Here is a 22,771-nt window from a genome sequence, read left to right as displayed (position 1 = left end):
AAAATGTAAAAGTTAATAGGAAATGAAATAAAAACTAGGAAATAAAAATACAACTAATCGGCCTGTTATGTTATAATTTTTTTTTAGCTGTTTAGCTCTTTTAACATGAATTTGTAGTTTAAAAAACATAAATGCTCTTTTTTTTCTAATTTTTTTATTTATCTGGTTGAAGGAAATTAAAATCATTAACTTATATGATATGACTAAGTAAAAACTAACCAACGACAATGAATTTGAAGACTTAATTAGACCAATAAATTAATCCCCGTTAAGAAATTGTGAAATTTTAGCCATTTATAAATTGACTTTGATATGAAGGTTGTTTTGGATTCACTAAGCTACAATAAGAAATCAGTTCATGTACAAATATGTGAAATATTCCACGATGGTTTATTGTTCTAGAATTGGACGAACTTGAATTAGTTTTACATAAAACAATGGATGATTAGTTTGTCTAGAATTGTTTAATTATTCTAACCCTATTGCTCATGTTCTAAGACATAGAACATGCCATTCCCCAGTGTTATCGGAATTAAGGGTATTCTTAATTTAGAAGAAAGAAATAGAGATGAGAAAATATATATATTTTTAAAAAAATTAAAGTAGAATTAAAAAAATACGAGTCTCATAAAATAAAGTATAAAAATTTTCTCTTTCAAAAAGCAACCACACTCTAAAGGTGGTGTGAACTTTGTATGACCTTCCCAAATTGTTCGACTTGATTTCTGAGTCAAATGGTCCTAGAAATTTGGGCAATGGGATCCGTTACTAATTTTATGCACCAATGGTATCCACGTGAAATTCGCGACCGTACATGTCCAACAACAGGACCAAACTGATTAGTTGGCTCCGATAATGGTATCCGTAAGTGCATTTTGTAGTATATGATATGATATCTAATATATATAAATTTTGTATGATTATTATTACGAGTATTTTGGGTACGTATCATTTGGAAACAATTTTATTTTTTAAAGTTAGACTTAAGAGTGAATGAGAATGATTCATTTCAACTCTTAATTTTAATACGGATAAAATTAAATGATTTAATTAAACTAACATAATAATCGAAACTTAATTATCACTAAGACATATAAAATTATTACAATCAATAAAAAATTTAATCTGAATTTTTAATACATATTTAGGACTCAAACTCAAAATTAATCTTTTTTTTATCAGTAAATAGGACATATAAACAAAAGATATTGTTACAACAAATACAAAAAAGATGGTCATTGCATTGCTTTCTTACACAATATTAGGTTCACAGACCAATCATAAGGAAAAGGTGCAATCCTTCATCTTAGCACTTAACCATATTGCAATCTAAATTTTATAAGATCCATTACATACAAGGCTTGTGTCTACTCTTCTTGAACGACGATGTTATTTTTATCTAACCATTGCGACCAAACCGTAGCAAACCACACAATCCACTAAGCCTTTTTTTACTTTTTCCATGTGAGATCACAACAATGTTTCACAAAATGATTCTTATTGTCCTCGGATATCACCACTTGAAAGCCAGGCCAATTGTCTATAGCATAGTTTCCAGATGGATGAAGAGAAGAAAACATGTGAGCATAAGATGAGCAGCGCAAAATGGAACACAACACCAATATTGTTCAATGCAATATATCTTCTAATAAGACTATCTTCGGTTTGTATCCTGTTCCATTGAAATTTCCAAGTAAAATTAGATACATTTGAAGTGGCCCTGATGCTCCAAAAGAACTTAAAAAAGGATTAGTCTTTGAAACCTCCTATTCATACAACAATGAGTATGTGTAACTTTTATTGTGTACGCTCTTGCGTTATCACCTTTCATATCCAATAGTCAGAAGATTCGATCCTTGTTTTTTTTTTAATTGTACTTTATTAATCTCCTGCATAAACTTTTGCATTATTTCTGCATAAACTTTTGCATTATTTGGATCTCCCACTCAAACCTAACTTTAATTTCCTCCATCTAAAGCACCATTCCCAACTCGCCCTAACTATCTCTTCATCTCTCCTTTGTGCATTACTTTTGCTCTAAGTTCCCAAATAACACACACACACACACAACTAACTATCTCTTCATCTCTCCTTTGTGCATTACTTTTGCTCTAAGTTCCCAAATAGTTTGTAATATTCTGTACTTATACTTTCTCCTCCCAATCTACACACTTGCTATGAACTACATACCTTATTCCAACATACCCAAATCTTTGGATATGGTTAATCCTATGAGCCAAACCTTTAGGTATTTTGAAAAACGACAAAAATAAAGGAGAAAGGAAAGTACCAAATTAATAAGCCACACTCTCTCTCTGAACAAAAGATGTTTGTGTTTTCATAAAGACATTTTTTCCTTCAAACTTTTGCACAATGAGTTTCCGAGTTGATTCTGTTAGGTGCTGGGTTTGTTTACTGACTTCGAAGGTCAGCACCTCCAGACCAAAGAGAAAGGAGAAGAAGAAGATAAACGCAAGATAAGAAAGAAATTTTATTTCTCATATCCTGCTTATTTATTTACATGACTATATATAGAGGAATTCAAATAACATATTTGTGTCAATTCTATCTAAAAGGAATATTCTAATAACAGATTTTGTTATGCGTGTTTGCCTATGAGGGAGCAAACACCACAAGCATGATTTGGTGCAGATTCTACTAATTTGTTCTTTCAATTCTGCTCCTTAGACGTAATCATCAAGTTACGTTGGTTTCATCACTCTTCTCTTGATCCTTTCTTCTCTTTGCACCTTTGTTGCTTGTACTTCCTCTATTTCTGGGATTATAAGCTTGCTCATATCAGATTCCCTCCTTGGGTTTGCCCCCACGTACCCAAATGCCCAGTTACACAAACATAGCAATCATTGAATGGCAATTTAACAATGCAACATACCTTTGAAGCATCTCAATATGCTCTTTACAATTATGAAATTCTTGACCAATAGTTCACTGTAAAACGAAGTATCATGTGTGAATTAAGAGATATTCCTTCCTTCTGCAAACAAAAGGAAAAGAATTAGGACAATGAGATCACCTTACCTCGATCCTTTTTCGGTCTAGCTTGAACTATATATCTTCCTGAACTTCCATTTACCAAGATTACACATTCCAAATTTTGTACAACCTAATCCACCTAGCCCGTTTGTTGATGAACCCCATTTGATTCATCATGCAATAGCTCGGTATAGTTACAATTAATTATTTTACATTTTAAAGTAATATAATTTGCTTTAGAGCATCTCCAATAAATGTAATTTAAACAATCCACTTTATGTTTCTTATCTTATGTTAATTTTAACTCTCCTAATCATAATTAAGCAACTTATATAAAATTTACTCAAATGGTATAGTTCAAGCGTTGCTTAAATGATCACTTAGTCTTAGATGATAAAAAAAATATTTTTTTAATCATAAGTAACCAATACTTATAGAAACAATGAAGTGTAATTTTAAACCGCCTGACATCACACATAAATATTCTCCAATGATATAAAAAAATCCGAAGCAATTGTATCTTAAAATAAGCAACCGCGCTGCTCTTAGAGAAGCTAGATACAGTAATATTAACAAGACAATCACTGGTAGTGTTGTTGCTTTTTAATTACTTAATTATGAGTAGTTTAGTTGATTTTTATTCAACAAAAAAGTTTATTTGATTTTTAAAAAATATAAATTTATAAGAAAAAAAAAGGGATATAAGAATATAAGATAATTTTTTATAAGTTAAAATTAATTTATATATATCTTAACTTAAAAAAATTATATACCCATTTTAAAAATTAAAATACATAAATAAATTTTAACTTAAAGTTTAATTTGTGTCATTGTATTTCTTATAAATACTTGTGAAGAATTTTAATTATTTAAAACAACTTAAGTCGTTAACAACAAACTAACTTAAACATGAATCTAACATATGATTTTCTTAAAGGGTCTTATTAATTAATATTTTTAGGATATCGATAAAATAATAAAAAAATAAAAATATTTATTAGATAACTTATATGAAAATGTAAATTTTTTTATAAATAACATTATTTTTTATTTTTTAAATAAAAAATATTTTCATTTTAATTTTTTTAACCAATATTCTTAACATGTTATGGATTCTCTTGTAACAATCGAAGCCTGTCATTTACTTTTCAATGGTACAACTGATTAAGGTATTATTTAAAGCAACTTAAGTTGCCAAACGGACAACAAACTTAAACGTTAAGTGAATTAATGATATTGAAAATGTGGCGGTCCTATAATATTACTCCATGCCTAATTACTTTTTTCGCAGCCCTTCATGACAAATGACAAATTGATAGCCAAATAAGTAGTACGTAGCATTAGCATTATGACCATTCAATGCCTACCAACTTGCTTAACAACTAGCACATGCTCCACAGTAGAAATGGGACAAGCCCATAAGTGTAGTGTCACTTGTCACATCTCTATTGGCTCCTTACTTCATTATTTTTAGTTTTAGGCATCACGTTTTGTTCTTAGCTCTCTTTTGATCAATCTTTTTTCTTAGCAGACTCTTCTTTGAATCCTATGCTACCTCAAATTTAAATATTTTGATAATTTTTTACTTTAGTGGTGTAACTAAGTAAAAATAAAAATTGTATTTAATACATTATTCTACATTTTATGCTTTTTATATCTTTATTTTTATTTTAAATTAAATAGTAACCTATTATATTTAAAAAAAATAATGAATAAATGAAAAAGTAAAATTTATCTAAGAATGTCATTACCACAAAATCATCTAAATATTTGGCAGATTTAATATCTCTGCCCGTTACATTTAAATTAAATTTAAGTGTGTAAGTGCATGAGACAAACGCCAATTTAGTACGTGTATGATAATTTTTCATATAAAAAAGAAAATAAAGAGTGCATGCATGTGACTGCTAATTCAGGGAAATTTTGTCACATTAGCAAATGAGTTATTATAGATATATCATCGTACATTATTTACTTTTTTTTATCTTTTTTATTTTTATAAAGAATAAAATGGGGATGGAAATATGATTCTACTGATGATCAACACACAAATATATAAACAGCATAGGCTTGAAGCCCACGACAATGATCACCAAAACAACTCCAACAATTTTTCCTAAGAACTGGCTATAATCTCTGTAGACAGCTTATGTAATATATGCTGATAATAAATATTCTAAAATATAGTGAAATCAAATATTCAACTAGAATATTAATCACAACAAATTAAATCTTGATAATAAAGAGATTATTGGTATATTACTGATTTCTCATGTTGGTACATCATGGAAGGTTCTGAATGCATAATTTTCCAAGAAAGAAAGTCATGATGAATTGCAGGCATGCATATTCCTAAAGCCTTGATAAAAAAAAATATATGTAATTTGCACGCGAGTTGACACGCAAGTTGGTTGAATATGTTTTTGCAGAATCTCAAAAATGTTAGTCCACCTCAATGTATTTTGTATATATGTTCATAAAAGACTGAGTTTTTCCGGCAATGTGTGTAAAGTTGTTTGACAGTCACAGTAAAGGTGTACGTAACTACGTATAGATTAATGAGAATGCATTATACAAATGCAAGAGAGTATATATATATGGACTTGAATATTTTAGCTCACAGGTGGTACTAGCCATGGAACTATATTATGTTTCCACTGAAGGATGAGACACCTGTGTTAGTACTAGCCAATGGTGATTTAATTTCTTTCTCTATCAAATCTTCCTCTTCTTTTATACAAATCTTGATTTGTGAGTTCTTTATCGGTTGGTGCTTATCATTTATATTTGAATGTACATTCTTGATTAATAAGATGTTGAACGCATGATTTGGCATATTCCAATTGGGACTGATAAGATTTGTGATTGTTAATAATTGGTTAATTTGATATAGAATTAGTTTTATTAATAATTAGTTTGGTGTGACATAGAAGGCGAGTGATAATCTAATCCAAATTAATGAAATTCTAGATGCTTAATTCGTTAGCTATTCTTTTGAAATTAAGTGTGGCTCTATTAGTTATCTTTGGGGTCATACAATAATTAAATTAAGAATTCGGATTATTAGATATGTAGAACTGATGATAGATCTAATTATTTTAATTAACCAGTAACCCCGCCTTATTAATGGTCGGTTTAGAATGGATGACAGTAGAAGGAAAGAACAACATTATTCTACATTAATTTTAAATTTGTATGGTTGAAGTAAAAATGAAAGAAAAATAAGAATAATAGCTGACTTCTAAAAACAAAACCTTTTGATTAATTTGAGTTTTTATTTTTAAAAAAATAATTATATTTTAAAATTTTTAAGATTTAGAAAACATAGGTATTATCGTGTGTTTTAGTTCTTTAGAAAAGACTGAAAATATTAACTTATTATTTTTAGTTTTGATCTTATTTATTAAAATATTTTTAGAAAAAAAAATATTTTTTAAATTTAAGTAAACATATTATCACTCTTATTTTTTATTTTTTTAAAAAAATAAAAAAATTCTAATCTAGAGAAACCTAAACTTTTGTTTCCTTCCACTGTTTTAATTCTCCTAATAATGTTTAAAACTTTTCTTTGTTTTTTCATTTTGTTTCCCCTCCACCAAATATATAGGGTAAATGGAGGTGTTTTAGTTTTTCATATGACAATACATTCGCTGCCCTTCATTTCAATGCCTAACTAACTACTAGAGAATGTTAGAGAAGCAACTAGCATGCACCTGCTCCCATCTAAATCGAGCCATCATTATCGTCACTTCTCATTGACTCCTTCAATTCATAGTTTTCATTTTTTCTATACATGCACATTTAGCCATTACTTTTGAAAGATTCAAGAGCATGCATCTCTTTATGCTCCGAATAACTTCTTAGTTTTTAATTCACTTTTCTTATAATAATTTTGACAACCTTTTGCGCCAATAATAGCAGCTTAAATTGTATTTTACCCATTAATTACTACTTTATACTTTTATTTCTTTTCTTTAATTTATTCCAAAACAATAACTTATTCATATTTTAATTTTCAAATAAATAAACAAATAAAGAGAAGATTATATTAAATTAAAATATGACAAATTTAATATCTCTGCCCATTACATTTCAATAAGAAAATATATATGTTTAAAATAATTATTTCAATTAATTATTTTCCTATTTTTCGTTTTCCGTTCTTCTTCAATTCCTTTTAGCTTCCTATAATAATATATATAAAAGAATTAGAAAATATATATTTCTGCGACTCTGCCCCATCGTTTAACGGAGTAGCTGTTTGTATTTTTCTCTTTCTTTTTTGTAACTTGCCCATCAATCTATTTTGGCTCTCAAATTATTTAAAAGAAAAAAAGATAAAAATCTAATCCATTTTAAAATAGATTTAGGGTAGAACAATAGATAAATAATAAGAAACTAAAAGAAAGAATACAAAATATATAATAATTAATACAATAGAAAGAGAAGAAAAAAATAAATAGAAATGAGTTTTAAAAAGTGTAACTAATGCATGCACATTTGTTACACTGTCATATATATATCATAAATGACTGTATTTGACAAGTTTATTGATTCTATATAATAATTATATTAAAATCTATATCAATAATATTTTCTAATTAATAGGTAGTATATATTTTTTGTATCAAGAATGCAGAAAAATTAAATTCACAAAAATAATTATATACCCTTATTTTAAAATTGAAAAACTTCATTTTAAGACTGGATTGAAGAAGAAGCAAGTTGAGGATGGTTAGTTCCCAAGTGGTCAACGACGACGTGTTCCACCGTCTTTTGAAACTCGCGCAGCTTCTGCCTAATTAAAAAACATGATCTAGCGTACAAAGTGTTCCTTCTAGATGTGAGTTTGTTCACGACTCTGCAACTAGCTTCGTGTGAGAGCCATTGAAGAAGTGGTCACTTTCCCATCATATTGGATATATGGTTCAAAAATAAAATCATATATAGATTTCATTTCTTTTCTTAATAAATTAATAATTAATATTTATTTCTGGTTGAAATCACTTGTCAATTTTTCTGACGTGATGATCCAGAACTGATTTATCGTATATATGTAGTATCTACAATATTTAATTAGACTAGTATAACGGGTCATATATTAATTAATATAATATACTATCGGTTCCTTCATATATGATAAAATATGTTTTTCTTTTTTTAAGTTTTAAAATTTAATTTTAGGTTTTAAAATTTAATTTTAGGTTTTCAAAAGTATTTTAATCCCTTTAGAAAAAAGCATTTTAACCTATTCTCATTCTTCTAATTTAGAAATATTTCACTTTTTTTTTTACTGAAACTTCACTCTTTTTTTTTTTTTGGGTGTGTGTGATTTATAACTGTCATTCAATGTTAGCTACAATCACTTTGAGCATTAAAAATGAAGTATTTCTAAATTAGATAAAAAAAAATAAGACAAAAAAACTTGAAGGACTAAATAAAATTTAATTTTTTTAAAGAAAAAAAATATATTTTACTCTTTTAGATTTTATAGAGGTTATAAGAACCGCAGTTTTTTATATATATAAAAAAAAAATACCTTTTCTTGTAGTGATATAGTCCTTTTGTATAGAACTTTTTTATAAATGAGTCTTCAACCTTTTCTCATAGGAGGATATATAGATAACACAATTTAGTCTCTTCTTAAAGGTCATCGGTCTTATGTTTTATTCGTGATTATTAAAATTGAGGGCCTAACCATCTTCCTAATAAAATGGGATCGATAAACAAGTATTATAAACATATGTATATAATCATAGCAAAATAGAAATGGTAAGTAAGGATGATTTCTCGATCAAGTTATCGATAAATTTAATCTGTCCCATAAAAGAAGTTAACCTAGACTCATTATTTCTAACTTCAATCAGATTTATTAAATCAACACAATGCACCATCACTTCATCATTTCGATGCTAATAATCATATTTGGATTATTGCATGCCATATAATGAAACTAATAAGACCAACAAATCGATATGTTTATGGTGCATCTTCAATTACTGTGGTGAAAGAACATAATTTACCAACTTTTCTATGTTGTAATTTAAAAAAATAAAAATCGTCGTAGTTTTATTACGTTGCAGACTTATTTTTTTAACCGCTAACGGCCAATTCCCGTGACATGTGTAGCAGAAGAAAATGTCTTCGTCTTCCATCAAATCAGCGAAATGACAAATTAACAGTGTCCAAAAGATCCAAAGTTCATATTTATTATATTAATTTTAGTCATTAATTAAACAAAAAAGTCCAATTAAGGAATGCGTGAAAAGGGTTATGAAAATGAACACTAGTATCTTAATAATTCTAAATGAACATTACCCTAAACCATTCACACATGCACTACATGTCGTCTTAATTAGAAGTTAGATCAATCAGATACCATTTTTCTCATTAATCATTCGTTAATTTCTTAATTAATTTAAGTACAAAAATGATACGAAAAAAACAGTTTAATATACATTCTTAATTTGTTCAACAAACTAAAGACATGAGAAGTGACATTTAATTTTAAAAATCATAAAAATTGTATGATTTTAAAAAGACATGAGAAGTGACAACCAAATCCGTAACTTAGACGCAATTCATAATTAATCTTGCAAACATGCATTCGTAATTAACAACAACTGATCTCGTGCTCGTTGTTTATTTGAGAAAGACATTAAGCTTTTTATAATGAATCACACTTTTTTCTGAACTTAATAATATTCTATCGATCTCTAATTCTATACTACTAGTGCTCCCTCCATAGCTCCACTAACTTATTCAAAGCCATGATTGAAGATCCACCTTTCGCCATTGCTTCCGTGGCACTGATTTTCATTTTAAAAATCCTCTGTCTAATCTCCTTCCCTTTGTCCGAGTCCATGAGTTCCATCACTCGGTCCCCCAACTCGGTGGAACTCACTAACCCGTCTTTGTTCTGCTTCACCGCCAAACCCACCTTCATTTCCTCCACCAAGATCACCTTATTCAGCTTCTGCTCTGCGTAGAGAGGCCACGCCACCATTGGCACACCTTCACACACCGCCTCCAACACCGAGTTCCACCCGCAGTGAGTCACGAACCCACCCACCGAGTCATGACTCAGTATCGCCGCCTGTGGGGCCCAGTCCCTCACCACTAACCCCTTTTCCTTGGTCCTCTCCAAAAACCCTTCTGGCAACAACTCGTCCAAACTCGGTGGCTCCCCCGAGTCACCCTCTTCGAACTCGCTCCTCACGACCCACAAGAACCTTTGCTCACTCTTCTCCAACCCAATAGCAATCTCTCTCAACTGAGTCCTCGAGAATCTCCCCATGCTTCCGAAACTCAGAAACACAACACTATGACTCGGTTGTGAATCGAGCCAACTCAAACACCCGTTATCATCCTTTCTACAAGGAGCAGAAGAAATCACGGGTCCAATGCAAAACACTTTCGGCGTGGTTCCTTCCATCAACCCTTCGGAAAAAGCTTCTACAACCCTACCTTCCATGGCTTCATAAGTATTTACTATAACCCCGTCACTGTCCCTCATGCACGTGGCGATGTCGATAAAAACCTGGTAACCTTCGTTCGCACGATCCTGCATCTGCTCCGGCAAGTCATCGGTGTGAATCTTGGGTAACCCTGGGATTACGAGGTGCATGTTGAGGTCCTTGAAGGACTTGGGGCTGTTTTCGTGAATGATGATTTGCTGAAGGAAAATGGCGAGGGTGGAGGCGCCGGAAGTGTAGTAGAAGTAAGTGGGGATTTGAAGCGCGTTGGTGACACGTGCGGCGCTGTAGTTCATGAAGTCCAAGACTATTGCTTTGAGGTTTGAGGTTTGGGAGATGGAGTTGAGGATGCGACGGAGGTGGTGGCCGGTGGCGCGGCAGAGCTCGAAGGTGAGGGCCATGGGAGGGAGAACGGTGGGGACGGAGATCTGGGGGATGCGGTGGAAGGTGATGGAGGGGGTGGAGGCGGTGACGGCGGCGATGTATTTGGCGGTGGCGTCGCAGGTGAAGGCGGTGGGGGAGGTGGGGGTGTCTTGGTTGGGGGGTGGGGTTAGGAAAAGAATGGTGATGGAAAGTGAAGGGTGGTGGCTTAGTATGAGTTTACCTAGTTCCACCATTGAAACAAGGTGTCCTCTTCCCAAAGCTGAATATAGAACTATGGAGTCTTTCATGGTCATGATGATTAAGAGAAAGTCTTTCTTTTTCTTTTTCCTTCTCTTTCTCTCGTGGTGATTGTAAGGAGAATTGGTGTGTGTGAAGGGGAAGAGTTTCTTGCTCTATTTATGGCCAACGTAGAGTCCCCAAGCTTCATCATATGTGGCTGATCTAGAATTTTTTTTATTTAAATAATAGCAAGTGTGTTTTATTAAATATAATTTTTCTGTTACATAACACTTTTTTGTTATTATTGAAGTGAGTATTTATTACTTTTGTTGGTGGTAATTTTTTATTAAAAAATTCAGTCGATTAATTTTAGTAGGTCTTTTTTTAATTATATTTTTTTATTCATATGATTTTTAATGTTGAGATTAAGAGATCAAATTCGATTCAACTGTATCAACAACTTGTTAATTACAGTTATATGTTTAAATTTAAAATCTAAATTATTATTAAATTAGAATAATTTTGCACCGTTAATTAATTTTAGTATTCTAATTATTATTATGATAAAGTTAAAAAAATACATATATAACGGAGTAGGTAATATAATTTGATACAAAAAGTTAGATAAATAAATAAAAAAGTGTAAAATAAATAAGGGTGTAAACGACTTTAAGTCATCATTATTGTTATTAGTTATTATTTTAAAATAAACTAAAAGTAGGGGTCAAGATGTAATGATATTTTATTGTTATGCATGCCTATGCTTCTAGATGTTGAATATTTAATGGTTAATCACTTGAGTGTGTTCACTTGGAGCTGTGTGGTGTGATACGGTGATCTGTGATCTGTCAGTATTTGAATGCACATGTATATTAATATTTTAATGAGAGGAATTTCAAGGAATCTTTAAAAAAAAATTCACATTTTTTATATGTTATACTCATTAAATCATGTCCTTAAAAAAAAAACAAGTATATTAAAATCAACTCTCTTATAATTATTTACTATACTACATTTCTACTACAGTTTCTTTTTATTTATTTTTTCTATAATTCCCATCACAACATTCATTGCATCTATAATTTTTTTTTATCTCTTTTCTTATTCTAAAGTGATGTTAAATACACATCACTATATATCAAACATTTCATCGGATTCTTATTATTTCTCTTTATCATCTTTATATCTATTTTTTTATTCATTTTTTTCTTTAGTTGTTAACATTTACTGTCAACATATTTCCCACTCAAAAATGGAGTGTAGGTTACAAGTGTTCTCTTAACATTTTTTTCTAATAATTAAATTTTTTATTATTAACTAAAATTTACTTGAAGATTATAAAATAAGTGAAATTCATTAAACAATAAATGGAAAATTTATAAAATTAAATATTTTAGCATGTTTTAAATAATAAGAAAGAATATATTTTAAAAAATGTGTCAGAATATTCCCAGCATTTCTCGGACGGTGATATTTTTCCATTTTAAAATGAACCAAAACTATGAAATATCAATAAATGTTTATTTTATGCTTATATGTGCATGTGTTTTTAGAAGATTTAATATTTAATGACTATATTGTGTTCGCTTGGAGTGGTGTGGTTTATGGTTTGTCATTATTTGAACTCATATATGTGTTGATTTTAATATTATTGTAATTATACTTTGTACGGCTACTAAGAATATTTTTAATGGAATTTTTTTGAAAAAAATTTTAGTGAAAAATTTATTTTTTATCGTTTGTTCCACATTGGAACAAATTTATCTAATAAGGAGGAAGAATTTCTTAAAAATGAGATATGTATTTTCTACCAGAAATAATTTTTTAACGATAAAAAATAAAATTCATCTTGACACATAAGAACGCCATAATTAAATCATCACTAAATAGAAATAAAAATGCTCAAAGCAATTCAGAAAACGGGTTTTCGTTCGGTTGGATTTAAATGCTTCATATGATTATATTAAATTCAATCTTTTTTGGAGTGTACAATAATTTTTTACTTGAGACAATCTCAAGTTGAGTAAAACTATTATGATCAATAAAAGAATTCTTGAAAGTAGCAGCATGTTTGGATTTGAACTTCAAATTACTGATTAAACTGAAGCAAAAAGATGAAATATACAAGAATAGAATAAGAATAAATCCTAAATTAATAGATAAATTCCTCTAATTATTAATTTTTATCTAAAAATAATACATATTTTTTTACAATGATAATCCATTATAATATCAAGTTGTATTGAATCTCTTATTCTTAATGATATATATAAGATTCTTTCTGTCAAAAAAATAAACGTAAAACTTATTTAACCCTAAATCATAAATGTAATATAATTAAATTACATATCCAATTCAAAATAAATATACAATCTAGAAGATTATAATGGTTATATTACATATATAACTGTATTTACTCTCCTTTTTCCAATCTAAGGAATTTTTTGGTGAAAAGTTAGGAAGTAGTAGATGAAAGTATTAAGATTTGTTCAAGAAGATGACATATTCCATATGGTTAGTCATGCGTATATCGTGAAGTCTTTTTAATCTTCAGTGCCTTGTCTCTTTTTCTAGCTATCCTGGTATGGAAAATTTGTGACAAATTGAAGGGTGTTAACTAGGGAACCTTTGTTCAGTTACTATATGAGCATATATATATATAGCTAGCCTTTGAAGACTGGTTTCCCATGGCGTGTAATTTTCTTTTTTCTTTTTTACTTACGAGTATATAATTCTGGAACTAAAAGATGCTTTAGTTTTTTGTCTTGTATTTGGTGTTTGTTTGTTTTTACTTATATTTCTTGTGATATTTGCTAACAATGTTGGGCTATAAGCTCCAGTGCGCTGGCAATGACAGTGAGCAGAGATCTGTAGCTTTTTTCTTTTTGGTATAAAAAATGTTTAGATGTGTTGAATTTTGGGAGTTCACAAGATTCAAAAAATACTTGTAAAAAAATTTATAAATTACTTATCAATAATATTTTTATATTAAAAATGAGAATTGAACTACATCGAATATGTAAATTTATTTTTTTATCAATTGAATCAATTTTTATTGATAATTCTGTACCTTTTATCTCCACGGAGGAATCAATGCACCTGTTTTTGGTGGTCCTTGTTCGTCTTCAATTGGAAATTAACTATTATACCTAAGTACTTTGGTAGAATCACAAATATTATCTCTAATGCTTGTTTACGACGCTTATTTAATCTCATGTGATGTTGGATCTGTCATTAATTATTTGAACCCATATGTGATATTTTCAATATTGATTTCACTTTGTTTAGCTCAACTACTTATAGAAACTTGCTCATGGTTGGTTCGGTTTACATGGACTTCACACTAATACCAAATTCAACTTAATTTAATTTGATCTTTATAAAGGATAAACTATAAGTGTTGTTATTTTTAGTGTTATTCTTTAATCAATATTAAAGTTTGAGTTATTCTGTATATATGGATGCAAACGTAAGTTTTAGTTATTTGCCACTAACTCACTAAGTGTATAAATCAAGTCAATTATTCAAATTTAATAAGGATTTTAAGTTTATATTTTAGATATATAATTACATTAAATATTTGAATAAATTTTTTTGTCATCCATCCACTAAAAATACATATGATCCGAAAAAAAAAAGACATAAGGTGTTATATTTAGCCACAATTAATTAAAAATTTACACTTGGGAGATGTTAAACAAAGTATATAATAGTCGGATATCGGTAGATTTTTCATTATATTTCAACTCTGATAAACTCACTTAGATTTAGGCTTCTACGCTTCGGCTTGAGTGACAGAGTTTATGCATGAACAATTTTTGTTTTAGAAATCTGATGAACAATTAATTCTAAAATAAATTAATTCAACGTGCACGCGCAAATCATCATTTTGATGCAACAAAAAATGCTGGCTATCCCAGTTTAATGGTACATGTGATGCAAGAAAGATCCAAGTTCATGTGACACTAACAATCCTTTACTGTGTACTGATGACAATATACTTATAAATAATATATCAATGAAAAAAAATATTTTTTCTATGTACCTATATAAGTACTATAAGATACATCCGAAACTCAATTTTGTACTAGCAAATATAAGTTTATTGGGGGTGTTGTTGGGTCATTGAAGCCTAAAAATATGGGTCATGTCTCGTAATTGAATGATGCCATTATTTTGTAATTTCAATCAAGTTATCATATGCAGTTAATTAGGGCCTAAATTAATTGAACATTTTAACTCATGCATCAAGCTTAAATTAATTAGTACCTATTCTCGATCAGCAACTAGTTGCTACTTGCTCGGCAATGTTTGCATGAAATTGGGGTGGGATAATGTGTGTATGGTAAAATTAATTTATAAAGGTAAATACCTTTTCATTATCTTTTTAATAAATTAAATTCACTTTCATCTTTTATCTTTGAAATTTTTATTTTTAAAATTAGGGTTAATATTGCTTATGTGCGTGGTGCTGCTGCATCATACTCATCCTAACTTAAAGTCGTGCTTGCTTGCTGAAATTTTAGGAGTGACTTTCACCAACAAATTTTAAAAAAAATATTAGGAAATAAAAACAAAATTCAATCTCTTATCAAAAGGCAAAAACATATTTAAGTCAAATGAAAAAAGAAGAAGAAAAGTAGTAGACTTTAAAATGATAGTTAGAGTAGCATATGAAATTAAGTTAATTAGAATTGAATCTACTAAAATAAGTTCATATATAAATAAATTTATTATGATCAAATCAATTTATAATTTTTTTTACTGGAATCAATTTATAATTTAGTTGATCTAGTTTATAAGCTACTAAAATGACTTACTAATATGCACATTTTAAGTTATAAACTTTAAGAAGAAAAAAAAATCAAAATTTTAACTTAATTAGTTAAATTGGAGTAGCTAGTTATAATTATTTTTTTTTATAATATTACCCCAATTAAAACTATCATCTCATATTAGTGCAAACTCAATTATTGTATTTTCTTTTCATCACAAATATGACTTTACTATAATTTTATACAGATAAAAGAATTGGAAAATCAATATGGTATATACGAATCTTTGTGGCATGTAACGACAATTTTGTTTTTTTTTTAATGCAAACTTATACAATTACAAAATCAAATCAAGCAGAGTTAATTAAATTCATCGTACTAAGAACTGTTTTAATCGTGAAACGATATTATGAATTGCTTATAAATGTATAATATTGGGACTTGCTTTCTTAATTCTGTAAAAAGGACGCCAAAATCTCTTCTTTTTTCCCCCTTGAAAATAACATTATATCTGAATGTAACGGTAACTACACGTAGATACCAAATCGAGGTAAAATACGAACCTAAGATTGTTCTTTTTTTAAACATTGTTACTTCTGATATATAAGGGAAACAATGTTAAAATAGTTTAATTTTATATCACAATATGATAGAATAGAAGTGGATCAGCGTCAGAAAAATTGGCAACTCATTCTGAGCTTTCTTCAACCTCAATTATGAATCTTACATATGACACTGACTACAGAATCGTGTCCAATAACTCGCGCATCTAGAAAGAAAGGGGGTTGAAATTTGTTATTTCAATAATTAATGTATTATTTATTATTAAGGCTTTTATTTTATGTTATTAGATTAAATTAAATGAATCAGATAAAAAATTAAATAAAATAATATGAATTTAAATAAATAATATCGAATCTAACATGGGATAATGGAAATATAAAGTTTCTTTTTTATTTATTTGCAAAGTTACAAAAATTTCATTGAAAAATAAAGAGATTCCAATTGAGAAAAAACTATAATGATTTTGTTATTGTGATTGATAACGGTAAAGATCTTATAACAAATGTCAAAGAACTTATTATAGATCATAAGAATTTTGGTGAATTGTCCTAGATTATAAACATGTGAATTTTTAGTTTTTGAATAAAAAATAAATATTAAAAATATTCCAAGAAATGATATTAGAGCATGTCTTCCTTGTTTGATTATTAAAATTCAAATTTTTCTATATAAAACATTATGTGTCATTGGGAATCCTTTTGATGTAATTGCCTTGATGCTACGTACATGCCAATTATTTTTTTAAGAATATGTGTCTTGTGCTTCCTTGATATATGGATCGGTGATGATATAATAAATTATCACGATTAAGTAATTGGAGTTGGTTACTAGAAAAGTTATTTAAGTAAGTTACTCAAATTATTGTTAGTTACTCAAGTTAGTTATTTTCTGTCTTTGTGTAAATAAACCAATTTTATAATATTTTATGAATGTATCCTAAAATTGTTTTTCATCTATCTTTCATTTCTGATATAAATTTAATATAACGTGATAAAATTATTTATGGATGCGATATTTATCTGCCGTAATTTAAGTGTAAATTAATTATAGACTTAAATATAATTTAAGAATATAATATTTCCTTGTTATGATTAATATTTTTATATTTATTGCTATCATTAGGTGCAAATTTAGTAGCTACGAATTCTTTCCATTTATTTATATGTCTGGTAAATTAAATTGATCAACACAATATATCATCAAAATAATTTCTATTGTGAAAATTAATTTTATTAAAATTACATAGATATTTGTATGAGATTATTTTTGTAAATTGTGTTCGACTTAAAGAAAGACACAATTTAACCAAATAATAGCATACATGTGATGATAATTACGTGACAATAATAAATATTATCATATGAATAATGGTGAGTCCAAAGAAGGATTATTATTTGACACAACTAATTGTCAATATTTGATTTTGAGAGTACTAATTACAAATTATTTTTTCTATTCAAAGACTAAGAATTAATGTTGTGCTGAGTATCTTGTGATGATTTATTATTTGAAATATTTGCATGTCTCATTATATATATAACTTGCTTGTTATTTGTAAACATGTTATATATTAGAAATGATTTTTGTTATTGACTATATGATTTATTGTTGATACAAGATCAATGAAATATTGATTTGGATACAATATTAGTATATATCACAATACACATAAGTGCAAGTGGTTTGGAAATTAACATGATTCCATTCTATGCTGTGACGAGTAATTTATCGAACTATTACACATAATTTTTCTTTTTCGTATAAGAATAATTACGAAAGTCTCATTAAAGAATAAAGATATTTTGGTTGAGAAAGAATTATAATATCATTATTCGTAATCGTGATGGATAATCGTAAAAATCTTACAATAAATGTCAAAAAATACTTAAATAAAAAATCAGAAATCAATTATGGATTCTGATATTTTATTTATCCTTAATAATTGAATATATTATAAATCCTATGACTTTTTGTGAATTATCCTAAATTATGCATTTGTGAATTTTTACCTTTCACATAAAAATAAAGATTAAAGATAAAAAATATTCCAAACAAAAAATCTCATAAGCTTATACATTATTAGTTACTAGTTAGCCGAACTTCTTTAACAACACTTGCTAATTAATGTCGGTCTAATAACGGACAAATTGAGTAGTTTAGTACTACTGGCATACAAAAATAAGGAGCATATTCCCAAACTATACTAACTTTATGATGGATAATGGATTTTAAGGTGGACCATTGTAGGTGTCGCATAAGGGGGCAAGCACAGCCTCGGCTTTTCTCAGCTCCCTCTTTCCAATAATTGATCCTTTGTGTGTATATATAAGAAAAAATAGAAAAATTAAAAGGAAAAAATATATCTATATCTCTATATATATAATATGTTTTAGAATTGATGTTTGTTTACTTTTTTTAATAGTAGGTTATATATATCTTTAATTTTATTCATAAATTTAATAATATATTCTTTAAAAATTATTATTTATTAGAACTTAAATATTTAAAAAATTATGTAAAAAAAATCCTACCCCTTTTAATACAATGCTGGAGTCGTTCTGCTCAGATCCTTCACAATTATATTGTTTTTCTCACTCAACTCTTACTCCAATAACCCTAGTTGTCCACTAGCATGGTGGTAGACATTTTATTTTATCAACAAATATAAGACGCTAGTATTATTAATTTTTTGTTATTGAAAAAATTAGAATTTATGAACTCTTTATCTTTTTCTTCTCCCTTCATCACTATATTTATCTTATATCTCTATATTTGTTGTTTTTGTTATCATAATTATGATTAAACATGAATCTCTCACTAATCACAATCTATTATATTTCCAATTTGAAAACTTTTTTTATTTTTGTGAATATTTTAAAACTTATTTGATCACAAACAAAAGTAGCTTGAGACACAATAATATTATCACTGTTCTCAAAGTCTTGTCCATATGATGTACAAGTCCTTCAAGATTTAATATGGGTTCTTCCCAATAATAATTGGAGAAACAAAACTAAAAAAATGTAAATAACATATGAAATTTATTTATTTTTTATTTAATTACACTATCAAGGTAAAAAATAATAATCTGTCAAAAAAAAAGTAAAAAATAATAAAAAATTTAAAATTTGATGTATTTTTTTTCAGTCAACAAAATAAAATATATAATTGTAGGTACAAGACTAGATAAATACAGAGTATTCAAATGTAGCGAACTGCCCCCAGCATATGGAAATACTATTCCCAGATAAATTTGATGTAGTATTGATGCATTCATAAAAGTGAATTAAGAACAAAAATAATGCCTGAATCAGTAGAGCACCATTGAAAATACACTTACATAATCTTCCATAACATGATGCCTAAATTTACACAGAGAAAAAAAAAACTCCAATAATGAATGAAGAAGCCAATAGATGAATTACAGTGTCACGAGCAGCATGTGCTCGTTGAAAGACAAAGTAGTCAGGCATGGAAAGTAAATGATTTTTATTGGCTGTCAATTTGTCATACAAAAATCAAAGGCTGCAAATGTAATATAATAGGATAGGATAGGAAAACCACTTGTTCAGTTCACTTTTAAGTTTGTTGTTTAACGACTTAAGTTGTTTTAAATAAAATTCTTCACGAGAGTTTATAAAAACATAAATAAAGCAATAAAAATAAAATAAACATTAAGATAAAATTAAATTATATATTTTAATTTTTTTATAACTCATTTAATTTTTTTAAAATAGATTAAGATGTAAATATTAAGTTTAACTTATGAAATAAAAATTTAATATATCTTATATATATTGTCTCTCATGCCCCATCGTAAGAAATATATAAATCGGTTGCAACAATGATGAAGTAGAATGTGATCTCTTTTCTAGTTAGATGCATGGCCCAAATATTCCTAAATGACCATGATTTTACAAATTGCATGCAATCCTTTGAATAATGTGTGAATTTGAATGAATAAAAAGAGAATTTTCTAAAATTGAGAGACTAAAAAAATAAACTTAAATATGAAAGGTAAAAAATAAAAGTAATCTACATTTAAGAGACAAAAAATATATTTAGATTATGATTGTAGGTCAAAATCTTCTAGAAAAAAGGTCCAGAACTATTTATTGGTCATGTATATTATATTTTCACAATTCTTAAATTTTACATTATTTTCCATGAACATGTATTAATTTAAGTAAACATTTATATACTATTTATTAAGATATATTTTATAAATGAGAAAGTAAAAAAATATTAAACATTTATAATATATACATTTATAAATTATAAACTTACCCGTGATAAGGATTAATAAACCAGTTAATTATTATGAAAAATAAGCTTGAATTATATTGAAGTTAATAATATTTTAGGAAGCATTTCCATCACAAAGTGAATTAGTTAATATGAATCATATGGGTTCAAATAATGACAAATCACACGTCATATCACTCCGAGTGGACACAGCTTTAAGTGATGACTATTAAACAATTAATTAATCTTCTAGAAGCATGAAATAAACATTACTCAGTGTCCTCGTAGATTTTTAATTTTCATCACAAGTATAATAGTTAATTAATTAAATTTATATTATTATTTTTATTGTATCTTCAAATAAATATGGGATTATTTATGAGGAGATGTAATATTTTAGATAAATTTTGTGGTTAGTTAATACTTTATCTACCATGTATTGTTCTTCAGAAGAAAAGTAATCACCAGAAAAAAAAATCACGCACAGCATATCCATAAGAATAAAATATCACTTCTTCATTGATCCCTTATAGTTTATAATTTATTAATGCAGAAACACTTACGCAGCCTGCTACTAATAACAACGCCTTTGAATCAGGAGAGTAATGGAAAAAGAAAATACAAAGACGACTTTCTCTTGAAACTTCATGATCAATCAAAACAATGACTCCTATACTTCTATGGTCCCCTTGAGGTTGCGTCCTTAAAATATTGTTTTTTTAGTAGTGGCAGCCGACTCCTCCCCACCACGTTGACCATAAATTAAATAAGAAACACTTTTATTTCCTTGCACACATTAATCACTTTTAGAATCAGAAAAGTAAAAAGAAACAGAAAATTAAGTATACAAAATAGTAGTAAGACTTGACTAATAGGATTGATTAGTTAGTAGTTGAAATGGAAATTGAAAAGTAAAATGTTATGGATTCAAATCTTTTCTGTTAATAAAATCTAATAAATTAATAATTAATATTTACTAAAAGATAAAAAATAAAAAATAGAATAGTCAGGCTTAGTATTTTTATTTTATGAATTTTATCATTTTTGCTGCAAATTTTACTATTAAAATTTTTAGCTTTTGCATATTTTTCTAATGTTGGAGTGTCACTGAAAAAACTTACCGGATTTTTTCAAAATAATATTATTTTGTTATTAATATGATAGTAAAATGTGTAGAAATAAAATTTTAATAATAAAATTTATGAAATAATGATAAGTTTGGTAATAAAATCTGCAATTAAGGGTATGTTTGTTCTAGAGGTTTGAAAAGGAATAAAAATAGATGAAGGAAAAGGGAAAGATAGTGTTAAGTTAGGTTGTTTGATTGAAATGAAAGAGAGTGTAAATAAGAGGAAAGTTTTGAATTAAAGTAATAAATAAATAAGAAAAAGAAAAAGTAAGAAAAAAATGAGACAAATGTCCATTTACTTCCCATACAAAAACATGTTTCCTGATTAGGTGAGACCGAAACAAAATCCAAAATTATTGAGAAATAAACGTCTATACGTTGCACATATTTGATTATTGGTGAGAGTTGCAACCTGGCACCCTTTGTTTGATCACCTATTGATTATTGTAGATGTATAAATGATTATCAGCTACAACGAGGCGCCATTAGACCACTTGAGTGAGAGGGGCAATTTTAACAATAGAGATAAAAATATATTGTGTTTCGTATACTTTTCACATTCACTCCATTTTATCACAATTTGAGATGAAAGTAAAAGCATGGGGAGCCCATGTTTTTTTTCTTTCAAATCTTGCAGCTTCATTTCATATGTAACAGATATTCAATTCATCTACTTTCATTCCAACTGAACACATTTTACTTTCAATAATGCTATTTCAACCATTTAAACCAAACACTACCAAAGTTATATAGTAACCTAAAATTAAAATCAATACATGTGGGTTAAAAATGATGACAGATGGCATATCACTGATCTCTCCTCAAGTGAACAAACTTGAGTGATAATAGCCATAAAATATACAATCTTCTAGAAACGCGGCATGTATAACTCTATAAGCATAAAATAATGATTTCGTGCTTCCCTCATTGTTTCTAGTTAATCTAAAATATACCCACACACTGATAATCCAATACACTTGCCAACT

The 22,771-nt window shown here is 28.1% G+C and overlaps 1 protein-coding gene across 1 annotated transcript; it reads right to left on the bottom strand.

Annotated features, from left to right (window-relative positions):
• Positions 1–9,545: 9,545 nt before the first annotated feature.
• Positions 9,546–11,267, bottom strand: LOC114390519 (UDP-glycosyltransferase 1). Its single transcript, XM_028351263.1, has one exon. It carries the CDS (start codon positions 11,144–11,146, stop codon positions 9,725–9,727), a length of 1,422 nt encoding a protein of 473 aa, XP_028207064.1. The 5' UTR covers positions 11,147–11,267; the 3' UTR covers positions 9,546–9,724.
• Positions 11,268–22,771: the final 11,504 nt, after the last annotated feature.

Source organism: Glycine soja, chromosome 16 (genome assembly GCF_004193775.1).
Source record: "Glycine soja cultivar W05 chromosome 16, ASM419377v2, whole genome shotgun sequence".
Lineage (NCBI taxonomy): Eukaryota > Viridiplantae > Streptophyta > Magnoliopsida > Fabales > Fabaceae > Glycine > Glycine soja.
This window is presented reverse-complemented; position numbering and strand designations above follow the sequence as displayed.